This window comes from Neolamprologus multifasciatus, chromosome 11 (genome assembly GCF_963576455.1).
Source record: "Neolamprologus multifasciatus chromosome 11, fNeoMul1.2, whole genome shotgun sequence".
Taxonomy (NCBI): Eukaryota; Metazoa; Chordata; class Actinopteri; order Cichliformes; family Cichlidae; genus Neolamprologus; species Neolamprologus multifasciatus.
In genome coordinates this window covers 27,966,426-27,988,963 of record NC_140449.1, presented here as the reverse complement: position 1 = coordinate 27,988,963, position 22,538 = coordinate 27,966,426, and the positions used below count along the sequence as shown (strand labels likewise).

General features: G+C 39.6%; 2 protein-coding genes and 1 non-coding gene across 4 annotated transcripts in view; 1 reads left to right on the top strand and 2 right to left on the bottom strand.

Moving 5' to 3' along the window:
- The first annotated feature begins 7,248 nt into the window (after nt 1–7,248).
- On the top strand, nt 7,249–11,840 carry LOC146508708 (5-hydroxytryptamine receptor 1B). Of its 2 annotated transcripts, none has more exons than XM_085176587.1 (2): nt 7,249–7,348; nt 10,661–11,840. In XM_085176587.1, exon 2 carries the CDS (start codon nt 10,695–10,697, stop codon nt 11,727–11,729), a length of 1,035 nt encoding a protein of 344 aa, XP_085032713.1. In that variant the 5' UTR covers nt 7,249–7,348; nt 10,661–10,694; the 3' UTR covers nt 11,730–11,840. The 2 variants fall into 2 exon arrangements, with proteins under 2 accessions (XP_085032713.1, XP_085032712.1); XM_085176586.1 differs by having other exon boundaries at nt 7,263–7,513.
- Nucleotides 9,706–9,779, bottom strand: trnat-agu (transfer RNA threonine (anticodon AGU)). The gene has a single exon. It is a non-coding gene; the product is annotated as a tRNA-Thr (tRNA).
- Nucleotides 11,841–18,220: 6,380 nt separating the features above from the next.
- The window catches only part of ndufaf6 (NADH:ubiquinone oxidoreductase complex assembly factor 6), a 71,929-nt gene continuing 67,611 nt past the window's right edge, over nt 18,221–22,538 (bottom strand). The window contains exon 9 of the mRNA XM_085176582.1: nt 18,221–21,371. Coding sequence (XP_085032708.1) covers nt 21,255–21,371 — 117 coding nt within the window. The 3' untranslated portion in view covers nt 18,221–21,254. The remainder of the gene's footprint in view (nt 21,372–22,538) is intronic.

The window sequence follows — 22,538 nt, the reverse complement described above, 5'->3', positions numbered from 1 at the left end:
CCAAGAGAGGAAGTTAGCTTATAACATTCTTATTTTAGACTCCTTCCTGTGTCTTCTAATGGATTTTACAATTTATTCAAACGTACTGTATTATTTGCTTATAATTTTCTATTATAGTACAAGTTTGTCTTACATTTGTTGAATGATTCCCAACCTCTTACTTTTCATATTACATAATATACCATCTTTCTCATTTTCTAACTTTGAAAAACTTTTGTAACACTCAAATCACTGAAGAAGATATCATCATAGCAATGAAGGAAGGTTTGACGCTTGTGCTTGCACCACAAGATCTGCTCTTGGCATATTTTCATTGCTTTAGGAGTAAAGCCATGCTACGAAACACTGAAAACACCTAACTTCTCACAGTTAGTATAAAGTTGTAACAACTTCGGTGAATTCAAAAGAGATTTCTGCATTTGCTTGGGGACAGCACGCTGGTAGATAGAGAAGCTTTGCAGTTGGATTTTACCGGCAATTTTTAGGGCTTTGTTTGATGTTCAGCATCAAACAACTTATAAACATAGACTGTGACCTAATGTGTCCAACCACACTGAAACACAAAACACATGAAAGAATTCAGACAAGACAGCTGTTATATAATGATATAATTTATGACATACACGCACTGGCCAATTCAATAGGTATACCTTATGAAGTACCAGGTTGGATCACTGCTTGCCTTTACATCTCTGCTAACCGCTTAACACCTGATGTATCATATTTGGCATACATAATTTTTCTGAGTTTAATGTTCAAGAAACAACTTTGAGTTGATTGTGACATGGTGTGTTATCTTGCTGGAGAAAGGTGGGTACAGGAAAATAATAAATCCAAGAAAATATCCCCAATATACCCTTGACCCTTGATAAAGGGGTGATGGATCCACATTTTCATCTAAATGAAGCAGCAGAAATAAAGACTCAAGAAGAAGAAGTCATCATTACTAGTTTACTTTCACACATGTGAATCCTTCTGAGCCAGCGGAAAGATTATACACATGACAGCTTTGCAGAGCAGCGGAGTGAAATGGGCTTCATAAATCATTCCTTGGAATCAGTCACTTTCAGTTTAATTTACCTTAATTTAGCAATTTGTCTCTTCAGCTTCCTTCAATTTAACCACCTAAATTAAAGGGAAGCACCGCTTATTTAATGCAACGAGGGTCTATTTGCTGGTCACAGGAAAAGTTCAGGCTGTGAACACCATCTTTTTCTCTGAAACGAGTTTATTAGGGAATTCTCGGAAAATAGCCTTGTGGTATCAGGGTTACTATTGCTTAAGCTTTGAAATTTAAATCCAAAAGCCTGTGTTATCAGCTGACTGTGGAGCGTTACCAGGCAGGGTGTGTGTAATGATAAGATGCCGCTAAAGAGCCAATGTTTTTGAATGGTAAGTGTCAAAAGCCTAGAAATCTTGAGCTCTTCCAGTTCAGTTATTATCTTCTTGTTGTCTGCTGAGCATGCCCAAAGCTTACAGAAGTGAAATTCTGTACTGCATTTTAAATTTTGAATTATCTTCAATCATAGTGTTAAGATAAAGTGTGTAAAATCTGAAAAATCAACTTTACAAATCTAAAGTATTTTCTTGTAACCAAGCTTTAAGTGCTGCCCATTTATTTCTCTTCTAAGCTTGAACACTTTAACATGCGACTCTTTATGGACTGAGCCACCAAGGCAGCCTCAAGTGGCCATTAGAGGAACTGCAGTTTCTGTTGGCTCCATTTTTTAGCCTCACAGCTGCCCCATGCTCTCTGTGTTTATCCTGAAATTAATGAGTCAGTATGTAAAGTGAAGCTGCTGAGAGCATATTAGCATAACAATAATTTTTGTGCCTACAAATTTAATTCTTTACTGTAAAACCCCTTAGCAAAGCTAAAAATGTTGGCACTTTCCACTTAGACCTAATAAGCTCTCCATTTGGGAGCCGCTGTAATGAAATTCAAACTGACATTTCAGTCCAACACCAGTATTAATAAAACTGCTGTTATTTTAGTGTGCCTACTTGACTTTTAAATTAAGCGTCTAATAACCTGACAGAGCAGCGTTTCAGCTCTGGGTTTGATGAGACAGAGTGGATATGCACAAATTTTATCTGCTGTGAATTTGACCGAAATCCTCGGAGAGAAACGATCACGGGATGCATCAGATTCAATATTAAAGAAGCAACGTCTGGAAAACAAACACGCCATGTTTTTGTCAAATTGTGCTGTTCTCGTCTTTCAAGGGGAATGAAACTATTAAGGTTTTAATGTTATTTTTGATTGCTGAGCTCCGGCTGGTTTGATTGCACGTGTACCGTTTTCCTTGAATCCTTTCCTTGAAGTTTTCCTCAGGAATTCCCATGATAAGGTGAGGCCAGGTTTCACAATGAAATCACCCGAAACTCTGGCTGATTGGGACCCACACCCAGTTCCACACCTTGGCTCAGGCGATTAGAGGATCATCAGGGGGTCCTTTTGTCCCTCTGTGGGGGGGACACTCCCACTAGGGTTATATCTGGGACTCTCCACCATTTGACCTTAGAACTGAAGAAGCCTCTCGGATGAGAGGTGAAACGTCTTCAAGTAACTTAAAGAAGTCCAGACGCTTTTCTTTGCAAGCTCCTTTGACTACGATGACCTGGATGACTGAGAACCTTCACAGACACCTTGAATCTGTGTTTCCGCTGAGATGTAAAAATGGCTGCTGCTCTACAGATAACAGCTTTCTTGTCAAATTTGAGAAAACATGTGATATTTTGGCCAACACGTCAAAATCGGTTCTATATGCAGTGTGGTGATGGGACAAAATAGATGGAGAAGAAATGCTGAAGTCGGACTAATTACTGTTGAAAAAAAAAATTAATAAAAATTAGACTTTAGACAAAACATGAAAAGAAACTAAAATAAAAACATGTAGGACATGTATTTAACTTTAGTCTGCAACAATTTGTTACTTTCACAGAAATCACACTATAATACAAACTGCATGAAAACTATCCATCCGTCTTCTTTCACTTCTTCAATTTAGGGATGCAGGCAGGTTGGAGGCTATCCCACAAATCTGGGATAAATGTGACAAACAATTTAGTCACTTTGCTGAGTACACCTCGGTCGTACCAGGTTGGAGCCCCTTTCCCCTCCAGAACAGCCTTAATTCTTTGTGGTGCAGATTCAAGAAGGAAATAATTGCTGAAAGATTATGGTCCATACTGACATGATAGGATCATACAGTAGCTGCAGATTTGTCAGGTGCACATCCATGATATGAATCTCAAAGACTGTGGAGGCAGTTGGATAATTAGAGACTTGAGTAAATAAGCCATTGAACAGGTGTGCCTAAATAAGTGGCTGGTGAGTGTCCACGTGACTAATCAGACACACACAACAGGTGGAGCTGTTAGAAAGAACTTTAAACTCCTCTGAAATGTTTTTTAAGGAACTTGAACAAACTTGATGATAGCCAATCTTTATCTGGTTTCAGGGTCTTGAGGTAAAAGGAGCTGTGAAACAATTTTAGGTTTTTAATGCTGGATAAGGGGAGCAGAATCCATCAGTATTTTTGTTTATGTGGCCAGTGCTTCATTTTAAAGTGCATTTATATATGTTATTGTCCTGGCCATCAAAGCAAAGTTTGAAAAAAATCACATGTATATCTGAAAAACTTTCCTTTATGGCAGGTCTAATGAACTTCTTGGGCACTGTATATATACATTCCCAAGCAGTAAACAGTACTTAGTTAAACATTTGTGTCACTAGAAAGTCTGTGTTCAGATCAAACACTGATTTTATTGTAATACTTTCAAATATACGACCGCTTTATTTAAGTTTAATGAAAACCTTTTTTTACTCTGTATCTTGTCTTGTGTCTTGGCAGCACAGTGGTGTAGTTGTTAGCTCTGCAGGCTCAGAGCAAGAAGACTGTAGCTTGAAGTCTTCCTGGGGCCTTTGTTCTCACTAGTCTTAGTGGGTTTCCTACCACAGTCATGAGTGTGAGGTTAATTTGTGATTCTAAGTTGGCTGCAGGTGCTGATATGTTATGTGTAAAACCTTGAGTGGTCAGTGAGATCAGAAAAGTGCAAAACAATTTTAAACCTATGAATTTATAACAGTATAAATTATTGGGCACCTGATTCTGTACCTTAAAAAAATAAATCAAATACTTAAAGTACTCTTGTCCTGTCCGCTGTGTGATTAATTTCTGAAACTACAAATCGGGGACAACAAAGGAAAAAAGGTTTATTTGATTTTAACGCTGCTTCTCCACTGTAATTTCGTTTTGTTATCATCTGTTAATTCTTCACTTTGCACTGTTATCGCTGCACATTTTCATTAAGGACCAATGTGCAGGTCATTTCTTATGTGTCATATTAAAATATGTATAACGCATATATTTCATGTCACTGCCCGGCTGCAGAAACAAATGCTCCAAACTGTGAGGCAGCTGAAGCATCAGACTGAAGTCGCCTGCTGTGAACACTGGATTAAGGATTACCCACCGCACACAGACAAACACGGGATTATGTTTTTGTCTTGTTTTGCCCACCGCAGAACTGGAGCCCAACCTGCAGATAAATTATACTTTCACAACACACAGGAAGAGTTTTATGCACTTCAGAGGAGTCGTAGTGTTTATAAAGCCTCCTAAAATTGGTGCTTTGAAGAATTAAAGAAATAAAGATATGCTGTCTAGCTTGAGTGACAGGGTTTTACTACACTTATCTGATTATTGTGACAATTGTTGCAACAGCTCAGGGATCACCACAGCAAATCATCTGCCTCCATCTCAACCTAACCCTGATAACCTCCTTTTTCACACCAACCCTCTGCATGTCCTCCTACATGCATGAATCTTCTTTGTGATCTTCTTCTTTTCCTCCTGCCTGGCAGCTCCATCTTCAAAATCATGTCCAAACCATCTCAGCCTTGCCTTCGTAACTTTGTCTCCAAACGGCTCAACCCGAGCTGTCCCGCTGATCTGCTCATTTCTAATCTTGTCCCTGCTGCAAACTCCCCACCAAAATCTCAATATCTTCGACTCTGCCACCTCCAGTTCCAGCTTTGGATGGTTAAACTCATCTGCCTTCGCTACTTCTGCTCCTTGCATCTTCACCCTTCCACCTGCCTCCCTCTCATTCACACACATGCATTGTCTTTCTTGTACTGCTTTTCATTTCTCTTTTCTCCAGCGCATACCTCCGCCTCTCTTTCACCGTGTAACAAAATGAGATTAAAATCATGAGAGAAAAGTCCACAGTGAAATATTTCCATCTTCTAGTTGTTAATACCTAGTTAAATCATGCTAATGTGCTGAAAACATCATGTTTAGGTAATGATTGAACTGCAAATACATCCGAATAATGGAGTTTATTGTTCATGATCTGATTTTAATCATGTAATTTAGTCTTTTTGCTACTTTTTCCCCCCTTATTCATCCCCATTAAAAAATGTCGAATGGACCAATCCACGGTTTTGGAGAATTGTTACACTCCTATTGAAAAACAGTCTATCCTGATTTTTTTTTTAAATGCTTCCATACCTTATGTGCCTTATGGTGGTTTAATCCACTGCCTACCATTCTTTACTTGTTTGTGTTCTCTCTATATATCACACACATAAAAAACACAATACATTTTTTATTCAAACCAGACTGAATCCTGTTACCTCGCGGTTGAATCTTGTGCTTCAAAGCCGCTGCCTTATTGTTATGGGACATCAACATCTCGTAATTCAGTGGTTCCCAATGGGCACACTGGTATGGCTTGAGGCAATCAATGAATTGTTCATTTGCAGTATCAGTTCTTTGCATGCACTGTTGTAAAAGCTGCCATCTTCTGGCTTCAGCTTTTCCACAGACAACAGTTGGGAGGGGAATGCTAATGCTATTGTGGTGCCACGAAGCCAAAAAGCAATTAGAAAGCAAACAACTCTTCTGAGAGAGATTTGGCCAAATCCTCAAGAGCGGAGCTGAGCCCGCAGGCAGCAATACTGGCTTGTTGGTGTGTGTAGAAGGTGATGGGTATATTACAACAGTAGCAACCGGAATCATCGGATTTATAAAACTTTATTAATCCCTGAGGAAATTATGTAGCCACAGTTGCTCCAAGAAAGTAACAATAATTAACAAGTTAAAGTACCATTTAGATCAAACAATTTATTACAAATTAGCTCTACTATACAAACATCCCAGTATATTACACGGAATTGAATATAGATAAAGTTGAAATTGAGGTGTCCCTCTTGTCATATTAACATTGTTATTTTCTCTGTACACAATATGCAAATAGTAAGGCTCTGTAACTATTGCAATGTGGACTTGTACTTTAGATTTAGGAGTTATGCAGAGAGATAGCCACAGACTGTGGTGATAATCTCAGTATATCAATGAATGTGAATTCTGCAGAGGGCTTACCCTGCAGTGTGCTTTGAGTCTTTAGTATTCAGTTTCTGAGAAATTGTTCTGGTATATTTTTAATAGGGTTTTCTGATTTTCAATGGGACCCTCTGTACTGGTTTACTCAGCTTAAAAAAATAAATCTGGAAACATCTCATCTATACTAGAAATTCAAGCCCAGATTATCTGAGCTGTACTGTCACTTTTAACACATAAAAGACCCTGAAATTAGATTCTAATGAGAGAACCCTTCCTCAGGTATGGCTGCAGGATAATGTGGTAAAGGAGGATGTCCCTTTGCCATGCTATCAGAGGCTATGTATTTATGTTCCCAAATGTTCAATTTCCCGCACTGTTGTGTAAAGTACCCTATATTGCTTGACTGGTAATTCAGCCATGCAACTGTGAGCTGTCAGATAAAAGGATAAAAAAATATCATGAATATGATTTTCATAATTTAAACCTGCTGGAAGAGTCAGGTGAGACCTGATTTTCATACTGCTGCATTAATTCACAGATAAAGCAAGTGGTGAGGTTGGTTTTATTAAACAGGTGCAGAACTGTAATAATAATAATAATAATAATAATAATAATAATAATAATAATAATAATAATAATAATAATAATAATAATAGAAGAAGAAGAATGCTTTATGAAACTGAAGGGTTCTCTGTAAGTAATAAAAAATAGACACGAAATCAGTCCCGATAAATGAACCACTTGGATACAGCAACAGGACTCACCACCCTCCTCATCCTCAGCACACACGCGTTCATGTGCAGCCAGCGTCATATTATAGGAGGTGGACTCTGCCATCATCATCATCATCATCATCATCCCCATCCAATGGAGAAACCAGTGGAGGACACACTTAAACAGTGTCTCCGGAGCAGTGCGGACCAGAGCGCAGCGCCCGGCACCACAAATCCAACCTCCCGCACACGTACTCTCGCACAACATCTGAACAACAGAAAGTGAGTTTTGTGATTCTCCTCGTGGACTCTTTCGCCTCATAATTTTCATGGAAAGGGCTGTGGGATGTTTTAAACAGCGGTCCGCTGTGGGGATAATCAGCTGGGAGATGCTTGTTTTTTACGGACTGCTTCCCACTGCGTCTTGAGATGAATGTAAAGCTGAAAGTGAGTAGACTTGACTTGAACTGTAATATTTACAAACCTCGATTATCTCGTTTATAAGAACTGGCACTATTATGTGTGGTAATATGTAGAAACGGGTCTTAGAGGTCTGCACTGTGATTTTAGAAGTGCGCTAAAAAAACAAACAGCAGCAGAACAGTTTTGTTCATTCTTCTTAAACTGAGTTAAAAACTTTCATGTAAGTCCATCCAACCATCCATCTTCCGCATATTACATGTAAGTAATAAGAGCATTTCATTTGTTGAAGTGGAATCTTATAAGGAGCACATACTCATGCAGGGCAGCGCTAATCTGTGCGTGCTGGAACAAACTTATTTATTTATAATTTTGTTATTTTATCCTCCTTTCGATTTTTTAAAAATGATTTTACCTAAACAATTATCGGCAGGATATTCGTGAGCTGTCTGCATGCCTGCGCTCAGAAGATGATGGCCAGAGAGGGAAACAAAACCCTTCTGGGTAACGCATCTTACACTGAAAGGCAACATGAAGACAGGGACGCCTGTAGCTGCGCATTGGTTCTGTTTCTGAAGTTGAATGTCCAAGAAAACAGCGCGGAAGATTAGAAACGCTTTTTATTTTTCACTCAACTTTGATCTAACTTTGGATACATTATGTCTCCACGGCGTTTTTTTTTTTTCAATTTCTTAACTGTGCTCTCCGTGCGCATTGGGCTCCCATGATGGATTTCCATGCAGGGATGGAGGTTTCAGCTGGTGCGTGTCTGAAAAGCGACTCGGTGGCCTTAAAAAGAAGAAAACTGTCTCGTTGTTTACATTTACATTTAATCGCCTAATTGATTTCTACTTTTTTTTACACAAAACAAAATCCCAGCAATGCATCTGTTTAGTTTATTCCAATGTAAAATGTTGGTGCTCCACGAGAAGGCTGTCCAGGAACCTGACAGACTGTAGATTAAAACAGGCTGTGAGCGTCAGCTGTGTTTTGTTTACTACTACAGTTGTTGTCCGGGCAGATTATTACGTCATCTAACCTCGTGCTGGAGTTAGTTGTAGGCCATCCCTCCTTCTATCTATCCATCCATCCATCCATCCATCCTTCCTTCCAGCCTAACCTCCCTCCCTCCAACCCATCCAGATGCCCCGCACGCGAGGGCGCAGAGCAGAGAAGAGCAGAGCGCATGCGCCAATTGTGCAGCCTACATCTGTTTATTGCATAAGACCACACACCACAGGGATACCTGAAGGCAAACTGTTCGACAAAGAGAGAAAATAATTGTTTGTTATCATTAAAAAATCTTTTATTTTGTGTAAGCTTTTTTCTTTTTCTTTTTTCTTTTCTTTAATTAAATCACACTTCACCAAATATTTCTTTAAAATATTTATTAGGGATACCTGGATCGTATCTGTGTATGTATGTGTGTGTATTTTAAATGCACATGGCCTTGTTTTGAGTCAAATCACATGTATATTGCCGGTCTTTTGGTGTATTCAGCTGCGTTTTCTTACTTTGCAATTGATAATTAGTCTGCCCTGTTCTGTTCATGTGGTGTTTATTTCTTATGTTATAGTGTATTGAGCTCTTAAGTCCACCATAAAGGTCTCTGTTTGAGCTGAGAGGTAGCTCTACAGGAGCAGGGGCAGGTGAGAGGAACAGGTTGGCGGGCAGATAAAGGCTCAAGTGGAGGTTGAAAATCACAAAGGCATGAAAGAGAAAACTGTATATTTCTTTTGGGGACATTTTGCCACCGACTGACAAAACGAATGGGGGAGAGAGAGGAGGGGGGTGTAACATGCACCAAAGGTCTCCTGACAATGAATCAAATTGTGGACACTGTGATCATGTAGCATGCACTATGGGGTGCCATGGATACCACTGGCCCTTGCATGTGCAGAACTAGTCTAATCTTCATGTCTTTTGAAAATCAGCCGATATTTTAGACAGAATCAGAAATAGTTCGCTGTTTATAGCTTTTGTGTCATTCCATGGGGGAAAGAATCAGTGGGCTGCAACGGTAAACCACGAGGGAATCATTGTGGTAGTCCATCCCATAGGAACAAATGCCAGTGATTTCAGCTTGAGGACTAGGCAGTGATTGAGTAAGGGCTTATTCTTTTTGGGGTGGGGTAAAGCAATATTTATTGTATGATTAATAACAGGACTGGTATTTATATTGAGTTTTTTAAACTTCTTTTAGAAGAGAACAGCACTTAAGGCACCGCTGGGATTTGAACCCAGGATTTCCTGTTTACTAGACAGGCGCTTTAACCAGCTAAGCCACGGCACCACTATGATGAGCAGGTGTCAGGTGATGGAGGGAGGAGTACAGCTTTAGGCCATGTGCGACAATGTGTGGCTGATGCTCTAAATACTACAAGACCCATAATCCTCCTCCAAGGTTCATTTAGTCATGGGGAACAAGCCAAGTAGACATGCAAATCAGATATTCTGCAAATAAATGAAAGGATACACTCATAATCCAGGCAAGTTCTTTGTACAAATTACGTCTACATGGGCTAATTCTACTTCACACAATTAATGTCCTCTGGAAAGGTTCAGTGCTAACACAGTATGTGTGACACTGCGGTGTACTGGTCATGAAAAATATAACACATACGAGGCTAATTTTCAGTGCACGGCCCAAGTTTCAGGGAGTTACATCATATATTTGCCAGATGTAGTGAAACTTTGACATGAAAAAGTAAACCGAATGGAGCAATCATGATGTCTTCTTCAAGAAGTGAATATGTTTACATTTCCTTACTTTTGAAGATGTGGTACAGTGGTTAATTCCAAGAAATTAAAGCACAACACTGCCCCACAAATAAGCTGCAGTTGTGTTGATTTAAATACAGTTTCTGTATTACTATGTCCAAACTGTTGCTGAATGCCATTCCTGGTTTTATTAGGCTGCTCCACTGTTGTTACTGTTGTTACTCTTTTATAAGGGCTTGGCTGAACAGGTTTCAGCTTTCTACTTCCTGCTGTTTAGTTACTTGAATCATTTGGTCTGTAAATATAACTACTTACCAACAAACAGATACTGTGGACACATTTTAGAGCCATGCTGAGTTGACATTTAGTCTCCAGATTTGTGTCTTTTTTCTTCCCTGATTTCAGCACAAGCAGCTCACACCTAACACTATTTTTGTTATGTGTTCATTCTAGGTCATGATGTGAATGCCCAGCATCGTTTTATCCAATGATTGAGTCCAGCAAGCCGACCATGTTGGACAGAACTGAACAGGCACACTGCACTGTGTGCTGCTGCACTCTGGCCAACAAAATCCTCATGGTGCTCTTCATGGTGCTGCTGATCTTTGCCACCCTCTTTGGAAATCTGGTGACTCTTGCTGTGGTTCTGGGAACCAAACACTTCCACACACCGCAGGGATACCTGAAGGCATCCCTCGCCGTGGCTGATCTGGCAGTGGGAATATTTGTGGTCCCGCTTTCCGTTTACGCTGAGGTTTATCTCATGGTCACTGACTCGGCACCGGAGTGGACCTCGTACAACTCACAATCGGTGAGTTTTCACCCATGCAACATCATCGGCCCCATCTTTGCTGGGTGCACTTTGGTCTCCATTACGACTATTTTCCTTCTGACAATCGAGCGAAGCATCGCCGTGCTCAGGCCTTTGCACAAGGACTCTGTGATTACTCGTAAAAGGACCACGATCCTAATTGTCCTCTCCTGGGTGGGAAGTTTCTTCTTGGCTGTGTGTCCGATAGTTTTCAGCAGTGAAATCGCTTTGGAGTATAACTCCTGCAGTCGGATGTGTAACTACGCTCTGGGTACAATCGGCAAGTTCCCCAGCCAGGCCTGGAACATCCTCCTCCTTTTCCCCACGTTTGACTTCACCCTCCTTGGTGGCACAGTGGTCATTAATATCATCTCTCTTTCCAGCATCAGGCAGCACTCAAGACGCAGGAAACACTTGGCTGAGAGTGAAAGCCAAAGCACGACCAAACCCACATTCTCAGACATTAAAGCAGCCAAAACCATCGGGACTCTAACTGTGGCTTTCACTGTATCGTTCACTCCAATCGCTGTCTTTGTGGTCGGGAACGTTTTGGGGAATAAATGGTGCAACTTTTCCTTTTTCGCCTTCTGGATTTTGGCTACCAACAGTTGCTGGAATGTCATTATTTACAGCGTGAGGGATCAGAAGTTCAGGCTGCGGGCACAGAAACTGCTGATGCCCTTTCATAGAAAAAACACCACCAAAACTTAAAATCGCCCAGGACCAAAGACTACTCGTACACGAGGAGGGCCGCGTCATTTAGATGGTTGTTTTTTGCACAAACTCTTTGTTCAAACACATTGTGAGCCTCTTAAGAGACATACCTGCATGTCTTGTGCATTGCTGTTGTGAAATTACAGTTTATTTTTACATCGATAAAAAAGCATGGAGCTTTTTCAGATCACAACTGTTTCTCTCTGTGGGCATTTGTCTTGTTTTGTGAAACATTTAAAAACTGAAGCCTGTTTCAGTTATTGGAATGATTGTTTGCTTGAGTGTAATTAATTAAAACCCGATGAAAACCAAAACAGTTTGTGCATGTTATCTTTGGATACCACAACATCAGAGTTGTTAGTAAGATTGATGATGTTGATTCCCAGTGAGATACTTCAACATTAAGTGATGAAGACTGAGAGTATACAGCAGGGGTCCCAATTTAGTTCGTCCAAAGGCCCCACTGAGAATCACATCAAAGGCCAGACATGCAGTATTTAGTTTGTTGATATGCTTTACTAGAATCAAAAATAAATAGATCATATAGCCCTTCCTAACTTTTCTAGCCTATATGACATTTGGTCAACAAAGAAGACCTTTGATCATGTGAGATGGAGCTGAGCCTTCTGCTATGAAACCGACTGCTTCTGCAGCACTATTGCTCTGAGAGTATTCTGCTATAATTTCATGTCTCTTTTTACTTCAGCAACTTAAAAAAGGCCACAGCCTCTTCCCTGTCTATGGCTCTCTATATTATCCGGTGTGTGGGTTCAAACGTCAAAGTAACAAAGAAAATGCTCTTCTATAAAACAGAAATTGTTGCCATGGCAAAAGGATACCAAACACTTTTACATTTGGCAAAAACATGGACTACTCAGTGGTTCACCTCAAATAAGGCTGTCTGCCTTCTGCATCAGTGTTAGTTTTTTTTGTTGTATTCTGAATTATGTGAAGCTACTGTGCAGACGTGCCTGTTTAGTTTGGCGAGTTCATGTCACAGTGCAGAGTTTGGTTCCAAATGTGTTGGTGACATTTTATTAAATATAAAAGGAGCTTAAGTCAAAGGAAGAGACAGAGATCTCTGTTTTTTCCTGTTTTCCATACGCTGCTCAACTACAGGGATGCAGCTTTATTAGCATCACACCCCAAGCAGCACAGTGATCAGAGGTCATTAACTGGTACAGCAGTCTCAGTCATGGTGGCCATGCTAGCCACACTCAATACAGAACAAACAGCAATGAGGTTATAAATTAACAATAACAACAACAGATCAACACAACATAACTGGAATAGCTGTTATAACCTTGTAAGTTGACAAATGAATGCCAGCATGAACAGTCCCACCAGTCTTTGGGTTAGTGGCTCCTCCCCTTGGACTGCTACAACATTAAATATCTCAAATGAAATAGAGGCTGGATACAAAACGTGATTCAAAACAGATACTACACTTTCACAAAAAATAAGAATAAGCCACCATCAATATAAGGTAAGACACATTACCACACTGAGTCTCTTAATGGTGTAAGAGGTTCTATGACCTTTCCAGAGGTGAGTATTATTAAAGCTACACAAGCTTGTTTCCACCAATAAAAACATTTTAGCCAACCAGACGTCAAAATGTAGACTTCCTAACTTAAACTTAGCAGTAAGGTGAAAATTTAATATAATGGTCCAGAATTTTGATTTATGAATAGCACTGTTTCTTTGTTTTTTCAGTGGCAGAAATAGGTTTCCATATAAAGCAGGAACTGCTTCATAGATGGAGGCTCAGAATGCCACACAGCAAAACTCCATGCTGTCATTATTTTAATGAAGCAACCCTGAAGTCAAAGCTCGATTAAGCTGTAGTAGTTTAATAGCAGATTTTGGACTGTGTGCAGCCATGTGGTCTTTGGGGAGAAAATATATATGTTTCACACACTCACTCACACACACACACACATACACACACACACACACACATTTCCTCCTTTTATTTGTTATTCAAGCAGTTTTGCTGGATCACAACCCAACAAGACGTAATAATAAACTTTTCATTCTCTGGGAACTGGACCAAAAATGTAAATATAATAAAAGGGATGGGGTGGCTGAAATCAGCAAGTGAAGCAAGTTTTAAAAAAGAAAAGAAATGAAAAAGCCTAAAGGTGCACCATTAGCATTTAATAGATAGTGTCGGAGAGAGAAAAGGAATGACAGCGAGGTGAAGAGGTAACAAATTATATCGTTTTCCCCTCTGGTGAAACTAAGCATTGTTTCTAGTTGTTCTGGTTCTAAAACTGCAGACATGAGCAGAGGAATGAAAATGAGAAACACGTTTTTGCTTATTTATGCATATTTAGGAACAGCTGCATTAAAAACCTGGTTAACACAAATGTTCATTCAGAATCATCAACTAAGGAAACCGACCAGTAAAAAACAATAAAATCTTTATTTGTTAAAATCAGACTAAAATCGAAAGTCAAGTTTTTCTTTTAAATAGTTTGATTCAAACAGATATTCTTTGACTCTGTGATGCGTGCTTACTTTAAAAGCTTTTATCTCTAAACGGCCTCCATTGCACAGAAGGTGAAGTTGAAACATGAAAGAAAACAATTACCGCTGAGTCATAGTGTGGAGGAATAAAAAAAACAAAAGTAAAAAGAAGGTCACAATAAAAAAAAAGAGAGAGAATAATGAAAAGAGACGTTGGCATCACTGTCCTTGACTAACATTAATAAGGCTCATTGACTGGCGCTGAAGTGGTTTTGGAAAGAAAAAGAGGAGGAGGAAGAAAGCTGAGGATACAAAGACGACTGAAACAGATGGAGGCAAAAGAAAGAAAGCCGTCACTGATCATCAGGTCAGCACAGCACTCCAGAAACATGTCACTGTTGGCCTGTTCCTTCAGACTCAGTCTCAGGTCTGGGGCCTAAAACAAAAACAATTTTTGTCATATTTTTGGACAAACCTGAGTAGAGTAGGCATTTCTTTATGGTCTCATTTACTCCTTATCAACACTGTTGCTTGGTCAGTAGTGTTGTGCTGTTTTATCATTTGTCATCATCGCTTTGATGATGCTATTATTATTTTTGCAAAATGTAGCTCACTGTGCATTTTCATAATCCTACCCTCATGTGTGCTGGGCTGTGCTGAAACATATAGCTCTCGACTTACCACCTGCATGTTTGCCCCTGCAACAAAGCAATCAGTTATCTCCCTGATTTTTTTTCTATGGCCTTTACTGTCACTTAGACCCTTTGATGTGTCACACTCTCATTATTCCCCTCAGTCCACAAACAGCTACCAGCTCGGGGTTTCGTTTAATTAGAAAAAGAAAAAAAGATTAAAGAGCTTTCAGAGTGCGCCATTTACGTCTGTATGCAGGTGTACATTGTGCTGTACACAACGTCGCACAGCACACATTAATTACAGATGGATGTTATGCCTAATGACTTTATTTGATCTTTGCATTTGTGTTTTGCTGTCACCCAACACACTATGTTTGTGGGTCCAGTACACAAATGATGTCTACTTGACTTTATCTTGACACAAACAAGTTTTAGGTTTAAGCAGAGCTGGATTTACTAATAAAAATAATAAATAATCTAAGCTTACAACACGCACACAGCTCTTGCCAGACAACAGTGAACAGCCTAAACTAAATTAAACAGTCATGCTACTTAGTGTGAGGAGCTTAAAATAAACAAACCACTACGGTTCAGGCCCACCACGTTGCAGTCAGGAAACCACAGAACTTCCTGCAGCATTTCCACTGTCTAACACCAAAAGGGGAAAAAGGAAAACCAAGGTTAGGCCATTTTAAAACATACAGTTCATATGTACAGTGCGAAATATACTTAACATAAGTGCTTTGTATAATTACTAAAAGAAACCGTAAATGTTTTATCTTGTAATAGAAGACAAATTAAAACTATTTAAAATTGTGTACACTGAGCAGCATGTGTGCAGTAGCCTATCAGCCTGGGATACACGCAGGCAAAGCAGCAGTCTAACCTGGACATCTAAAAAGTGCATAATATATCCCTCCTACTTTACCAAGTGCCTTTAAAGTACCTGTCCCAAGATAAGGTCTCCAATCTAAGAGGTCCAACAGGACGAAGCGGCTAGGTCTGCTGTGAGCTTGAGATAGGAATGAAAAGTCCTTCTCATAAAGATTAAACACAACCCTCAGTGTCAAGCACCACATCGACCCAATACAAGACACTGTTTTCTGTGACATCTCTCTTCAACTACAAAACCCAAGTTAGTCTGGAAAACCTCCAGACTAACTGACAGAATCCAATTATTTTTACCCGAGAGAGAAAAGACTAACAAACCCTTGAGCACCTGAAAATGAACTGAAACCAATGAAAATATGGTATTTTGATGAGGTGTATAGATTTGATGGAAAATGCAAAACAAAATAAGCATCAAATACTCTTTTAGAGCAAATAAAGATGCTGGTAGTGGATAATACTTTCTGTGAACATCAACATTTAACTCCTGTGTGAACATTTTGATGAATGAAAAGTGGAAAAAATGCTGCCAGGCATCATGAATCTCGATGTGTTATGAAACGAGTATGACAGGAGTAAAGCATCCAAGGCTGCATGTAGACATTACCAACCACTTTCCACGTGGAACCCTTTCTCGTACTTGCTCCTGACTTCAGAGATAATCTGCATGTATTTTCCATCTTCTTTCTCCTTAGTCATTTTTAACACAATATGATCACACATTTAATTATTGTTCTTATTTCCGTCATAGCATTTTTATGTTTCTTTAGTGGCAAAATCAAATGTCAGCCGTCTCAAAAACTACCCACCACTTCCAAAGTCTGTCTGGAAGTCGCTTCACTTGACTTAGATAAAAATAAAAATTGCGCCAGTCTTGGTGTTACTATCTGAGAGTTTCCCACCTAGAATTAATCAAAAAATGCTTAGAAACTTGATTTACATCTTAAATGTTTTTGATTTCAGCCCAAAGGGATTTTCACACTGTACTGTCAGAAAGTAAATGTGTAGATAGTTTATGTTTGGTTCAAACTCCATTCCTGCAGCTACAGATTTCCCAGCGTTTGCAGAAGAAAACAGCAGGAGTGCCTTTGTCGGAGCTTTTCTGTCAGAATTCAAGGCTACAGCCAGTGTGACTCACTGATGTTTTTCTTGAATGACTTAATAACATATAGTATATAGTACTGTGCAAAAGTCATCTATCATTTCTTTATATTTTGCTATCTTTGACATTCAAAGATTTTCTTTGCCTTTTGCTCTTTTCTCTCTCAAGATGATCCCACATTGCTTCAGTAATGTTAAAGTCCGGACTCTGGGAAGACCAATCCTTGACTGATTGTGTTTAATTGTGTGTTTTTTGTATACAGGTATGCTTTTACTTCACTGGCAGTGTCTTGGGGATCATTATCAGGCTAAAAAATAAAGGTGTTGCCAATCAGTTCCTTTCTAAACGGGATTGCATGGTGGATCAAAATCTGATGGCACTTTTCTGCATTCAATCAAACATCTACAATTTGGATTAATAAAACTTGTTGCTAATGAGTTTCAGTCCAGTTCTTGTGTAATTCGGCATACATCAGCCATCTCTCCCTATTTCCCTTCCTTAAGAATGGCTTCTTGACACCCGCCCTTCCACTGAAACCATTTCTAATGAGGCTTCAGTGCAAAGTAGGCGGATGAACTGAAGCCAGATACAGCTCTCAGGCCCTGTGTCAGGCTCGTTTTATTTTTCCTTTTTCTTAAAGACATGACTTTAAGATATTTGCCATCCACTGTTGATAGTTTTTAGGCCTGTCACTTTTATCCTCCACATGTCCAGTTCCATCAATGTTTTTAAAGGACACTGCAGACCATACTGAGATATGCCAGGTTTTTGGCTAATGTGTCCATCAAATAGTGTTATCCTTTTTTTTTTTTACTCTTTCCTTTTATCCTTTTTTTGTTGATACTGTTAACAAAATTGGATCAAAATATGAGTTTTTGCTACAGGCTGCTATTAACAATGTACCTTGAGATACAATTTAAAGTGCTTTGCTAAGTTGTCAGTTATAGGAAGACAACACTCATTTACTCCTTCAGTTTTTAATGCTTGAATGACCCGTAGGTCAGTCTTAAATAGCTTAACAAACTAAATACATTCCTTTGACATATCTGGCCAAGTCTGGTTCCTTGGAAGCCAAATATGAAGAAATGAGAGGAAGCTCAAGACTTTGGCACATTATTTTATTTACTTTGATCTCTTCTTGCTAATTATGACATGTGGGTATTATAGAGCAAGCCCAACTTAGTGTGCACACATATATAATTATTGAGAACTGAGAACCTTCACAGACATTATTATAAACATGCAAATACTTGATTGTTTTTGCTCACAAAGAGATGTGGTGGTTGCTGCCTGGTCTGTCAACTGTAACTCCTCCTGGACTTTAGATTTAAATTTAACTTTCTTGGCACAGCAATGTAGGCTATCCATCCATGTAATGCATGAACCCAAAATGTGAGCGGATGGGAGCTTTCTCTAAGAAAAGTACATCATGCTGAGGCCACAAAGGTTTCTGAGAAAGACCCCATGCAGAGAGCAATAACTGTACAGCAGGGGCTCTTTGTGTTTTATTGAACAGACTGCCGATGATGATGGATATGGCTGCTAAACACCAGTTCAGTAATCGTCACTTTGGACCCGTTTCACAAAAGAGAAATATAATGCTCCAACCTTCACAAATAATTTTGGCTTGCAAAGATCCGATAAATCTTTAAATCCTACAGAGCTGCAACACATTACAGTTCACACCTTTATTATCAGTCTCAAAAATCTACAGTAAGAAATTTTTACAGCCACAAGATGAATAATTAGCAGAAGAATAATGTTTGACAGAAGCTAGACTTTCCCAGTTTGCAGGTTTAAAAATAGGTTGTAAAACACTGGTGAGTACTTAATCAATAAACAATGCTCGGTGTCACAAACCTCCCATCACAAGGTAGCGTAAGCCTGTTTTCAGAAACATGAGGCATTTTTAATGGGTAATTTTAAATGGGTAAATGGCTATTAAAACATAATACAGCCAATACTGCCTTAATCCTTCATGACAGAGATTCAACAAGGTGCTGGAGAAATTGTCATGCAGTTTACACACAGTTGCTGCTCATTTGTTGGCTGAACATCCATGATGTGAATCTCCCGTTCTGTCACATCCCAAAGGTGGCCTGTGGGATTTGAGATCTGGTTTCTGTGGAGGTCTATGTCGAGTACAGTGAGCTCATCGTTATGTTCAAGAAGCCGGTTTGAGATGATTTGAGCTCAGGGACATTCTGCGTTATCCTGCTGGAAACAATAACCAGATGATGGGCCCACTGTGGTTATAAAGAGACGGATATTGTGTCATAGTGGTACTGGTATTAAGGGGCTTAAAGTATGTTAGGTGAAACATGATTGGGACCCACACCCAGTTTCACACCTTGGCTCAGGCGATTAGAGGATCATCAGGGGGTCCTTTTGTCCCTCTGTGGGGGGATACTCCCACTAGGTTTATATCTGGGACTCTCCACCATTTGACCTTAGAACTGAAGAAGCTTCTCGGATGAGAGGTGAAACATCTTCAAGTAACTTAAAGAAGTCCAGACGCTTTTCTTTGCAAGCTCCTTTGACTATGTTAGGTGAAGTCCTCCCACACCATTACCCCACTAACAGCAGCCTGAGCCACTGATACAAGGCCGAAAGGGTTGCTGCTTTTGATGTTGTTTAAATCAAATTCTGCTACTATCATCTGTATCATCTGAATAAGCAGAAATTGAGAGTCATCAGACCGGGAAACGTTCATGTCCAGTTCTGATGAATTGTAGCCTCAGTTTTCTGTTTTTAGTTGGCAAAAGTAGCACCCAGATGTGCTATAGCCCACCTGCTTCAAGGTTTGAGGTGTTGTGCATTCTGTTCTGCATACCTTGGTTGTAACAAGTGGATATTTGAGGTAGTGTTACTTTCCTATCAGTTTGAAACAGTGTAACCATTCTTCTTTGACCCCAACAAGGCATTTATGTCCAGAGAACTGCCACTCACTGGATATTTGATCTCTTTCAGACTATTCTCTGTCAACCCAAGAGATGTTTGAATGGGAAAATCCCAGTAGATTAGCTGTTTCTGAAATAATCCGACCTGTTCGTCTAACACCAACAACCATGCCACATTCAAAATGACATTTTTTCCCCATTCCGTCTTGACCATGTCTACATTATGTGCTGTGAGGTAATTGGCTGGTCAGATATTTGCATTAACAAGCAGTTGAACGTGTACTTGATGTGAAATTACATATAGAAAAAATTTAAAACTGAAAGGACAGTCAGTTTTCATGTCAGAGGCATCGTTAATCAATGAAGCAATGACAGATGAAGTGTTAACCTTCATAATTCCATTATAATATCCTGCTAGCTGGGAGACCTTGGGTCTTGGCATTCATCTAGCTGTTACTTTAACTTGTACAATCCACGTCAACATTTTAACAGAAAAAGCACGCAGCCGTTACAATCATTCGTAATGTATATTTAAATATTTTGATACAAAATTACAAATATGATATTTTGCTGTGCTACCACAGGCTAGCACCAAAAATATTACAACACTGAATTTCTGCAAGAGGTTTTATATATACACCGGTATCAACCCATGCCGATGTGCCACGAGTGAGTATACTCAGTGGCAAACCCTGAACTCTCTCTCCCTTTTTCAGTAATTGAAAATGCATCAGAAAGTGGAAAAGTCGAGCAGAGCTACAGTCCACCTGCTGCCTGACTGCTGTAAAGTTAGGATGCATTAATGCCACTCTTATTTTTATGCATGTGTAATGACAGTTAATATCAGCTACTGCATACACAAAAAGGTAATATTGATGTAGATGGGTTATTTTCCACTGCCACTGTGACAACATTATGCTGCTTAAAAGCAAGAGTAATTGTGTGCAGTGCTTGACTTGAACACAGGCTAATTTGCGAGCGCTAATCAAGCCACCAGACCCCCTAACACACAGACGAGGCCTATTTGGTCCCCTGCCAGTGATGACTCCCAATCTAATCAAATATCACTGTGTAGGAAAAGGCACAGTTCACAAAGGTACCACCCTGCAATAAACAAAACCCCAAGAATCAGATGCTAATGCCACATGTATACACCATGGGACTCCCCCAGAGAAGATCTATACATGCTCCGACATATAACAGCTCTTTTAGTGGCACGAGGGAGGGTTACAAAATATTAGACAGGGGGATTTAATGTTGTGGTATTGCTGTGTGGGATTGGTTTCTTAGTCTTGGGCAATTTAAGAAGAGAATTACTGGCTCTATAAGTATTGAACAAGTGTTATTTAGAGCCCCGTGGCGTGCTTTGTGCCCCTGTACAATTGTATTGTACATGTATGACTTGTATTACTTCATTGAATTCTGTGATTGACTGTTAATTAGTTTGGTTAAGCTCAGTTTGTTCTCTGTGTCATCCTCAGCGATTCAAGACTCTTTTGAGGTTTCTGTTACAGCAGGGTTACACTCACACAGACCTCCAAACTTTGCTTAAAGTAGATTTATTACCATGTTTCATCAGCGGGGCTTTGTTTTTCATTCCCCTTGGAGCAAGAGGAGGGGTGGGAAGCACACATTTTTCACCCTGAAGAAACAAAAGGATGGAAAAAAAGGCTATTTTTCTGCAACTGAGATGGAAGGGGAGAACAAACACTTCTATGAATCTCATGCAGCGTTTAATGACATCTTATGTGAATATGCTTGTTGTTGTTTTAGACAAATATTTTTAACTCTTCCACTTAACTCTGTTCCTCTAAAGCAGGGGTCCCCAATCTCAGTCCACGAGGGCTGGTGTCCCTGCAGGTTTTAGATGTGTCCTTGATCCATCACAGCTGATTTAAATGGATAAATTACCTTCTCAACCTTTCTTGAAGTTCTCCAGAGGCCTGGTAATGAACTAATCATGTGATTCAGGTGTGTTGACCCAGGGTGAGATCTAAAACCTGCAGGGAGTGTCCCTCGTGGAGTGTCACAGTTAAATAGTAAGAAAGTCACCTTTGTGAACAACAATTTATTTATTTTTTGTTGAATTCGAATGTTGAGTTGTTTGAATAAAGAAAAGGAGGAGGGGAGATCGATTTGTGCGTCACTCTGAAAAAGTCATTCTGTTTTAAAGGGGTGAAAATAAACTTTCATCCTGGCTATTGTTTTGGTTGTTCTTTGCTGGTGGAGAGAAATATTTTTCCAGTGAAAATTTTCATTTTTTAAAAGCAAATGTTAATTTTGTTAATGTTTAATTTATTTTATAAGGTTAAATAAGTTGTGTAAAATACACTTTTGTCATTAGCTAACATATCATTATGATATGCTTATCATAAGAGTGAGCTTATCACCTAGAAGGGTGATAAGCTCACAGCAATGCAGGTGGATGCTTCTCTTGGAAGACCAATGTGGACATTGTGGAGGACTATAAATATCTTGGAGTACACATAGACAATAAACTGGACTAGGTTAAAACCACCACTGCACTCTACAGGAAGGGCCAGAGTCGTCTCTATTTTCTGAGGCAGCTGAGGTCAGTGTCAGCTGTGTTCCCACCACCATCCACTGTGTGCATATATTGTCTCCGATCCCCTCATTGTAGCTAAGTTCTGTGGTTCTGTCTCACTTTTTGCCTTGCTGTCAGTGAGTCAGTTTATTTTATGTCTCTGGTTGATCTGGATCTTTTGCTGATGTTTTTTCTGGGATTAAAGCTGCAATTTTTAGTTCAGTTCTGTGTTGCACAGTCCTGCATTTTTGGGTCCACAACTCC